Source organism: Xyrauchen texanus, chromosome 44 (genome assembly GCF_025860055.1).
Source record: "Xyrauchen texanus isolate HMW12.3.18 chromosome 44, RBS_HiC_50CHRs, whole genome shotgun sequence".
Classification (NCBI taxonomy): Eukaryota; Metazoa; Chordata; class Actinopteri; order Cypriniformes; family Catostomidae; genus Xyrauchen; species Xyrauchen texanus.
The window spans coordinates 2286939-2296938 of NC_068319.1; the positions used below are offsets into that span (position 1 = coordinate 2286939).

At 37.4% G+C, this 10000-nt stretch overlaps 1 protein-coding gene across 1 annotated transcript in view; it reads right to left on the bottom strand.

Moving 5' to 3' along the window:
• Window positions 1-8903: 8903 nt before the first annotated feature.
• Window positions 8904-10000, bottom strand: part of LOC127636440 (cryptic protein-like) — a 3579-nt gene continuing 2482 nt past the window's right edge. Inside the window, exon 6 of the mRNA XM_052116917.1 lies at window positions 8904-9617. Coding sequence (XP_051972877.1) covers window positions 9517-9617 — 101 coding nt within the window. The 3' untranslated portion in view covers window positions 8904-9516. The remainder of the gene's footprint in view (window positions 9618-10000) is intronic.

The window sequence follows — 10000 nt, forward strand, 5'->3', positions numbered from 1 at the left end:
AAATGATTTGGGATGGGTTTTTTCTTCCCTTGTTAAAGTTGATAAGCCTATTTATTTTGCTATTCTACCAATGCACGATTACACGAGTTGCACTTTGTTATTTCCCTATTCGAACAGACCGGCAACCCATTTTGGGTCACGACCCACCAGTTTAGAACCGCTGCTGTGGAACGTCTGCCAAGCTGCCTTCTTTACATATCACCTTTAGATAAGAAAAGAAACCTCAGTATGAAAAGAAAGAAGCAGAGGACACCGCACAGATGAGTTTAAACATAGCCACAGGAAAGAGCGTCTCCCAGAGAGATATGAGACAGACCAAAAATAAATAGGAGCAAGAACAAAGGATAAGAGAAGATGACCGTGGGCACAAAGATGATAAAATAAGACAAGGCAATTCCTTTTTTCCCGTGTACCTTTAGACCCTTGCAAAAGAACAGAACACAAGCCTGTGTCTCTGTAAGTAATGACAGTGTTGCCGCCCCCTTCCAGGGTAAATATGTGCCCCGTCTGTGTGATGTATAGCCTGGTCTGTTGTGTGAGTGTAAGTCAGACAGCACTTTCTTGCTAACTCACCACTCCCTCCCTATTACTGCGGTCCCCCGACCGTCCCGAGAGCCCGAGTACTGGCTCCGTATGACCCCCACACTGTTTGCCTTCTCTACCTCTGTTTACTGCCACAGAATAGAGACATTTGCCACCATCACACAAGCTTTCCACTGGGACAGGAGCAGAGAAAGAACCAAACGAGGGCCTAGTGACAACCACAATATTTTCGGATAACAAACAGTGTGGTCTATCATTCATTATTTCCTCATTAAATACCATTTTCAATACAGAGTATAAAGTATATATTCATTTGGAAGACCATTTCTGCCACAAGTTTGTATTTTTATCACATTTTATTTAATAATTTTGTCTTTTTATTTAATAAATATGACTGAATTTATTCATTATGATTTTTTTATCTCATTATCATTCATTGGTGTCTCATAATTAAGACTTTGAGTTTAATAATTATGACCTTTATCTCATAATTATGACTTGGTATCTCATAATTGACTTCATATCTCAAAATGATGATTTTTGAATCTCATAATTTTGACTATCTCATAGTTGTAAGGTGTTTTATATCATAATTACTTTGATTCTAATCACTATGATTTATCTTGTAATTATAACTTGATATCTCAAAAATGACTTTTTATCTCATAATTATTAATTGGTATCTCATAATTATTACCTTTTATCTGAAAATTATGACTGAATGTAATAAGTACATTTATCTCATAATTGACAATCATAATTTTGCTTTTTCACACGTAATTGTGACTATCTCATAATTATGAATTTGAGTCTAATAATTATAAAAACTCATAATTATGACTTAGTATCTCATAATTGACTTTATATCTGAAAAATAGAAAGACTTTGAATCTAATAATTATTACTTTTATCTCATAATTTTGACTATCTCATAGTTGTAAGGTTTTATGTCATAATTACATTGATTCTAATAATTATGATTTATTTTGTAATTATAACTTGATATCTCAAAAAGGACTTTATTTCTCATAATTATGAATTTGAGTCTAATAATTGACTTTTATCCCATAATTATGAGTCACATTTTTTGACTATCTCATAGTTGTAATGATTTTTTGAATGTCATAATTATGACTTTGATTCCAATAATTATGATTTTTATCTCGTAATTACTTGCTATCTCATAATTGACTTTATATCTTAATTGTTAAGATCCAGACGAGGGCAGACAAGGAGTGGGATCTAAATGCGGGTATTTATTTTAACTTAAAGTGAAGACAAACAAGCAGGAACAAAAGAAACATCCACAATGGGAAAATAAAACAAAACAACACAAAAGACATCAATGAATGAGTTTTTATTGAGATCTGTGACTTTTACATTTTGTATCTTGGCGGATCTGAGCACATTTTTAGACATTGTTGAGATCTCTTCTGAAACACATGCACGATTACTGAAGTCTTTTTCTGGAGAAACATCTGAGAAGTCTCCATTTAATCTCCATTTCAGCTACTTGCTGTCAGAAACAATTAAGGCACTATGGGAAATTACTTTAATGCTGTGTAATATCTGCGCCACTAGCAACAAATTATGTTTTCAAACAGGTTTCCCGAAAACTCCCAGTCTTTTATTGGTCCAGCAAACAGATTGTCCCGCCCCAAACTCACACCTTTGGCACTGAGTCACAGTGTTTACAGTTTTAGGGCAATTGAAACTACAAAATGTTTACTTATAGTTGTTTACTTGAAGTTAAGATGGGATAGTAGAAAGTATTTTAAAATTAAACTCAACGAAAAAAATTACAACAAGTAAATCTGTATTATTAACACATTTCCTAAGTCACTTATTGAACAGTGTTTTAATTGACTATCACACCTGGAGTCACGAGTTTGAATCCAGGGTGTGCTGAGTGACTCCAGTCCGGTCTTCTAAGCAACCAAATTGGCCTGGTTGCTAGGGAGGGTAGAGTCAAATGGGGTAACCTCCTCATGGTCGCTATAATGTGGTTCTCGCTCTCGGTGGGGCGTGTGGTGAGTCGAGCGTGGATGGCGCGGAGAATAGCGTGAAGCCTCCATACGTGCTACGTCTCCATGGTAACGCGCTCAACAAGTCTCGTGATAAGATGCGCGGATTGACAGTCTCAGATGCGGAGGCAACTGAGATTCATCCTCCGCCACCCGGATTGAGGCCACTATGCCACCACGAGGACTTAGAGCACATTGGGAATTGTGCTTTTTAAATTGGGGGGAAAATTGGGTGTTTTTTTTGGGGGGGGGTATATAGATTCATGATTATCTCATGATCTTTTCTAGAGTTAGTCTAAGCTTTAACAAAGTTTCAGTATAAATTAAATGATCTTGCATTGGTCTAATCCTTTAAAGGAGCTTGGGCAAACCTTTCGGCTTCAAGATTTCCATTTGAGGAATTTAATTGCTGTATCCTCACACCGTTTGGTCCTTGGTATGAAGTGGTCTGCAATTAAATATAAGGGTTTGGCACCATGCATTAATAATACTATCTTTTTATCAGTCGTATATGACTCACGGCTCGAATTGAGCTAATGCATGCATATCCAAGACAATGAGCCTATATGAGCATTAAAATTGAATCAAACGCTTTGAAAGTTGAGAGCACCTGCCGTAAAAGGGAGAGAGATTCGTTTGATGTTCCGTGGCTTCCTGTATTTCATCAAATGGATAAAAACCACAGAAAGGGTTGAAGATAAACTCTGCTAACATTAGAAGTGTCTACTCTGAATTCAAGTTTAAAAACACTCTAGATTTTCTCATGAGTGATGCAATCACTTAAAGGGTCACCTGCAATAGAGATGTTCAGGCTGTAGCTCTAAACTTAGAAGAGAATAAACATCGAGCCACAAGTTCAAAAGGGTTTTTTAGAAAAGCTGTTTTTGATTTATGAATAAAATAACAATTCAAATCAAGAGAAGAGTCTTGCACGTTTTGCTCTACAACATAAATGACACACAGTCATACCTTTAATGTGAATGTAAAGTAGCTAAATAAGGACATATGTGTCATTGTTAGGCAGAAATATTCCAGGTTAAATACTCATACTCTATTGGACCCGCCGGCGTGAGATATTCATCACTTCTGCATTTACTGTATGTTACTTAAAATAGCAAAAGCAGTCCTCAAAACATTCGCAATGAAAATTAGCGCCCCCTAAAGGTAATGAGTAGAAATATTTATATTAAAATAAAAGTCCTTCACATCGCACCTAAATGGACAAGTCATATATCAAATGAAAGCTCTCATTCTCATGCATGTGACTGTATAGTTTATTGTGTTGCACTAATACCACAGGGCGAAAGATTTTCAAAATAAGCACAAAGTGAAATATGATTTCTGTAAGTCATCAAATACTAACGTCTCATTTATGCTCAGATCACTACTGCTGTAAGCCCCAAATAGCTACAAATAAAAGTGATATCTGCTTTTACCTTATGAAGTTCGAATAAAAAAAATGAGCCATTTTTTACTTGTCTGTGAGCTTGCTTGGTTGATGCATTTCTTTAATGTCCAGAACACAATATTAAGTCCAGCAGGAAAAGCATGCAACCAAATCATCTAACATGTGGTGGTGGCGTAGTGGGCTAAAGCACATAACTGTAATCAGAAGGTTGCTGGTTCGATCCCCACAGCCACCACCATTGTGTCCTTGAGCAAGGCACTTAACTCCAAGTTGCTCCGGGGGGATTGTCCCTGTAATAAGTGCACTGTAAGTCGCTTTGGATAAAAGCGTCTGACAAATGCATAAATGTAAATGTAAATGTAAACATTGTTATATATCATTGCAAAGGGGAGGATCTCGGCTTTCTAATGACACCTAGATTGAGCTTCTAGTCCACTCAGAGGCCGAGATTTTCAATTTAATAACAAGGGTGGTGTTTGAACTGAACATTAGACTGAATGTCTATGGACGAGCGCATCTGTAAAGGCTAAAATGCGTTAGACCGCCACCTACATTTCAGATCTGTATACTGTGATGGAAGGTTTCAGAGACAATATTATTTTTTCTAGTGCTTGCTGCCATCTAGTGGAATAAAATAAGACTTTTCAAAGTGAGATAGAGTGAACAGAACCAGAATTACATGTTTACAAATTAAGGACAACAACAAACTTAGTATTATTATTATTCTTTTTTTAACTTTCTGTTTACCCTAAGATTATAAACACATATAATATTATTCACGAATAATTTGAGTCTTTTTGGGGGGTTCTCAGTGTGTTCGATTAGTCAGCTTTTAAATTTGAGTGTGAAAAATTGCGGGCGGCAGCACAAAAATGCACCATGTTGATGCTCATAGAAAATAGTTTTGATTTTTCAATTTTGAGAAAAGGAAAAGCAAGCATAGCGTTTACAGTGAGGCACTTACAATGGAAGTGAATGGGGCCCATCTGTAAACATTCAAATGTATAACCACAAGACGTAAACATTATACGTGTTAACGTGATTTTAATATGATAAAATCGCTTACTAACCTAATATATGTAAAGTTATTTCCAATATTGTAACGATGGTGAAACTTGTAATCTGGTAAATGCCATAATACTACAAAATCCTTAATTTCAACTCACTAAAAATCATGTTTACACATATATTGTTTACATCTTGTGGCTATACTTTTTGGCTAACAGTGTTTATATTAATGTTCACTTCCATTGTAAGTACCTGATTGTAACTGGGATGAGTCAAGGTTATGTTGCGGTAATCGACATTATGCAACAAATGCTGTCGATTGAACTTAACTTGTCTTAAATTTGGGTTAGACGGGGTTGGAGAAACTACAAAGTTTGTTTCAGACTAGCCCAATTACCCTTCCAACTTGGTTTACAAATTGATGTCATGAAAATTCACAACACCCCCCATCCAATCACCCAACAGATTTCCTGGCATGTAATCCCATACATCCAGCCTATTCAGAGTAGAGCTACCTGTGGAGCCCCTTCAGCCCCATTAAACCTGAATGCCAGCTTTCCATCAAAGGATTTCGCCAGAGTTTGTGCATATGAAATGCGATCATTGAAACAATTGCAATGCACCAGCGGGGCGCAAGAGGAAGAGAGAGCTTCAGTCTCAGCTGGATGAGGGTCACATTATAGTCAGAGTCATTTTCTCTTAAAGCGCACCCATTAATCCTCTTTTCGGAGAGTCTGAATGTCATGACTCAGGAAAATGTGGGACTTCCTGAAGCACAAGTAATGGAAGCATAGCTAAAAGTCTCTCTATGTGCTGAGCTTTGTCACCGCCGGATTAATCTCTTGAGGTTTGAAGAGGGAGCAGCTTATTTTAAGGGGATCATTGAGAACGTAAAGAATGGGAGTTTCCTGTGCCACTTTTAGAGTCGAGATTGTTTAAAGTTTGAAAGTATATCAATATAAACTTGTGATGTTTGCCGCTTTTGTGTCAGTTCTTTAAATGATATTTAACCATCAACTCATGGAGTGTCAAGCAGCCAAACTTGCATGCACATGTAAAGAGATTTCTTTTAGGAATATCCTGGCCACACTTTGAAACAATGAAAGCAAATGGGGACTGAAGCATGGCAACCTTCAAAATGACAAAACAGCACCATAAAAATGCTATTAATAAAGTCCATGTGACTCGTGCACTTTATTCCCTAAAAATCTCTCCTTCTGCTGTGCTCACAAATCAAATATGGCACCATTAAATGTGAAATATAGCACACTAGTCATGCGGACTACCTTTATGATATTAAAATCACCTTTTACCACTAAAGGTAGAACATCATATGGGTTTGGTACCAAACAAAGTTAAAACAAATTATGACAGAATGCACATTTTTGGGTGAACTATTCCTCTAAGTACAAGATTTAGGCCTGAACGTCAAGATGGAAGTTACCAAAGACGTACAAATATCAACAATTTGCGATTTTGTCATCAAATGGTATTGTGGGCAGGGTTGCCTATTTTGCGGCATTTTGAGGACTTCAATACGGGACACGGGTCATATCACTGTCTGACTGTCCCCATCGACCATTTTTCAGCTTCAATACAGGACACAATGCCTTCAACACTGGATGTTTCGCCATGCCTTGTGGTCAGATGGGGGGTTTTATCTTACGCAAATGGGGCGTCTTCATTTCGGCCAAAATACAGGACGTCCTGGCTAATAAGGAACAGATGGCATCCCTTATTGTGGTTGAATACAGATCAACTATTGCTCAACACACTCTATATTGATGGTTTGCGAGCCCCTAGTGGTTCACGGTGGAACTGCAGGGAGTTTGTGAGATTCTCGTAGAAATGCATATGGACAATTATAAAAATAATTTAAAAAAATATATAAGATCATAGAGGTTCTCACATGACAAAAATGTACTTCAGGCTTAAAGGAATATTCGGGGTTCAATACAAGTTAAGCTCAATTGATATTGATTACCACCAAAGATAATATCAACTCCCCCCTCAATTATTTAAATAGCACCTATTATGGTTTTAAACATGCCTGATTTTGTTTTAAAGGTCTCATATAATAGATTTACTTGCATCCAAGGTCAAAAAACACTTAAGTTTGCTCATAATTTAAATTGCACGAATCAATGATCCGTTCTAAAGCATTCATTCTAAACTCCGCCTGTCAGAGAGCATACTCTGCTCTGATTGGTCAGATGTCCCAGTCTGTTGTGATTGGTCTACCACTTGGTGTAGTGTTTGAGGGCGGGTCAAAGCTGTTCGCGAGCAGCCAATGAAGACCAGAGGCGGGTTTTTTGTTACCAAATGACGTAGGTTAGGACAGGAAGTATGTCTGGAATTACTAACATCTCGTTTCAGGTGTTCAGAATCTGAAATTTTTTACATTCACATACAGTGATATAACACACCACATGAATGGTCATATTTGAAAAACCATAGTAGGTGCTCTTTAAAAAAAACTAAAAGCAAAAATTGTGGTTCCAGTGAGACACTTACAATGGAAGTCAATGGGGACAGTCCATAAATGCTAAAATATGCACCGTTTCAAAATTATAGACACAAGATGTAAACAACATGTGTGTTAACATGGTTTTACGGTCATAAAATCACTTACTAACCGCATCAGTGTAACGTTATAGCCAATTTTACCAACTTTGTTGCCATGACGACATAATGCCGATTTTATCGCACTAAAATCACGTTAGCATGTATATCATATACGTCTTGTGTCTACACTTTTGAAACGGTGAGTATTTTAATGTTTACAGATTTACCCCATTGACTTCCATTGTAAGTGTCGCACTGTAATCGCGATTTTTGCGTGTTTTTCAAATAAATGACGGACGAGTCTGAATTATTTTCTGTTGTAATCGACATTATGCCACAAATGCTGTTGATCGATCTCAACTTGTAATGAACCCAGAAAATTCGGAAACATTTAACGCAATGTTCCCAATCGACAGTTCGCAAAACCGTAGCGTCCATGATGGAACTGCAGGGCAAATGCAATTTTATATATATATAGTTTTCATTTAAATATAATACAATTAAGTAACATGCAAATGTGTTGTGATATTCATGTACAGGTTAACATAACTTGAAAGCTCAATAAAAAATGTTGTATCCCTGGTTTAATGTAATGTTCCCTTAATCTTGACTGGCAGGCTGGCCCATATCCTAGTCTCTTATCACACCCATACAAGCATCTCTTTGACTAACTTTGAACTCTTTTTTATGTAACAGCACATTCTCCTCTCCGAAAGAGCTCGTTATCACGACTGACAATAGAGAAGCTGCAAGACATGGAATGAGCTCACCCAACCCCACCCGGCTATTAATACAGAAGAGAACACACATTTCAATGTAAAAAGAGAGACAAGCACCTCTATTTGTTCAGTCTGTTTCAGAGGCCCCAACAGGAAGAGCTTTCAGCGGAGACAGAGTACTAAAAGAAAAGCACCCCCCTCCCTCGCCCCAGCATGAGTCTCATTTCTTTCCATATTTAGCCACATGAGATCATAGACAATCACCGTCTTAAGAATTATTAGGAGCTGATAAATGAGCATGCTCAAATATGACTAGCATAGAACAAAGTGGACCGTTATTGTTTTGCCAGACCTCCCGTGTTCGTGATTTGAAGCTTCACCGTTTTGCATTTCACCTTCAGGTTATTTGTCAATTGTATTTGAGAGCGTCTATGGAAAAGCCTTAGATATGCCACAAGACATATTCAACCATATTAAAACTTCAGAAGTCAGTTTGGTACTTTGGTTTCTACGGCATCTATGGAAAAGTCTGTTTTGGATGTGCTACGGTTAGATTTCTATGGCAGCCAATCTTATTTTCACCGGCCATGGTAAATTGTTTAATTGAAGTCAGTAAACAGTCAAGTCATCTTCGTTATTGATGCAAGTTTTAATTGGATGAGACAAGTTCCTTTGCTCAATCATACACAGTTACAGTACATCTCTGCCCGACTCTAGAAGGTCAAGATAACCATTGCAGCGGGTGTGATTGATTGGCCCGACTACTTGTTTATATAAGATAAGAGAAAATAGCCGAAAGGTCAACAATCACAGGCTATCTGAGCATTATCTCATTCACTCTCTCTATCGAAAACAACAGCAAATGAAAGTTTAGAGTACAAATGAGGAAAAGTCCAATTTAACAGTGAGAATTCACAGTCATTGTTGATATAAAACAGGTATTTTGCAAGTACAGATTAAAAAAATGGTTTAAAATGTTAGCTAGCGTCCTCTCTGGTAAAACAACTTCATACAGAGGCATAGAAAAAGACAGAAATCATCATGTATAGCCGCGCACTGACAAACACACAATATATTTTCAATTTAAATCTATATACAGATTCCTTCACTAAACAGTTGCTTTAAACACAGCTAGTTGCACTTCCACTGGAAGCAAATTGCATTTCAGTGCCACCAATAAATGCTGCCCATAACGTTGAAAAAAGAAAATTGCACAAAACATCTTAAAAGTTCATAGTTGGTCTCGGTTTTACAGTAGAACGGTTAAAGTCAAGGCCACAAACGTGACAAACGCAGACGCCCACATTCTGACGCTGATTGAGCGATACCATCGGACTTCTTGGGAGTCGTCTGCAAGGAAAACAATATATAAAAAATGAGATTAATATGCATGGAGAACTTGCAAATGCAATTTGAGCAAATAGGCTAACTAGTGCATACTTAGGAGAGTCCTGAATAATCCTTTGTTGTTAGTTTGAACGATCTAAACGCCAATCAATTCACAATGCTGGAGGTGAGAACGGTCTCCACGGCCTATTGTTGATTATCTGCAACTAGACCAGTTACAACCGCTTTGAAGGATATTAGGTGCGTGTCTGCTAACATGTGATCAACCAGTTTGGATTTTGTAGAGAGAAATGTGCGGCTACGCTCAAAGGAAAAATTTGGTGATAAAATCCAAGTCTGGGAGGAGCGTCGTGTTAATTTGTATAACTTCAAATAATATGCCGGCA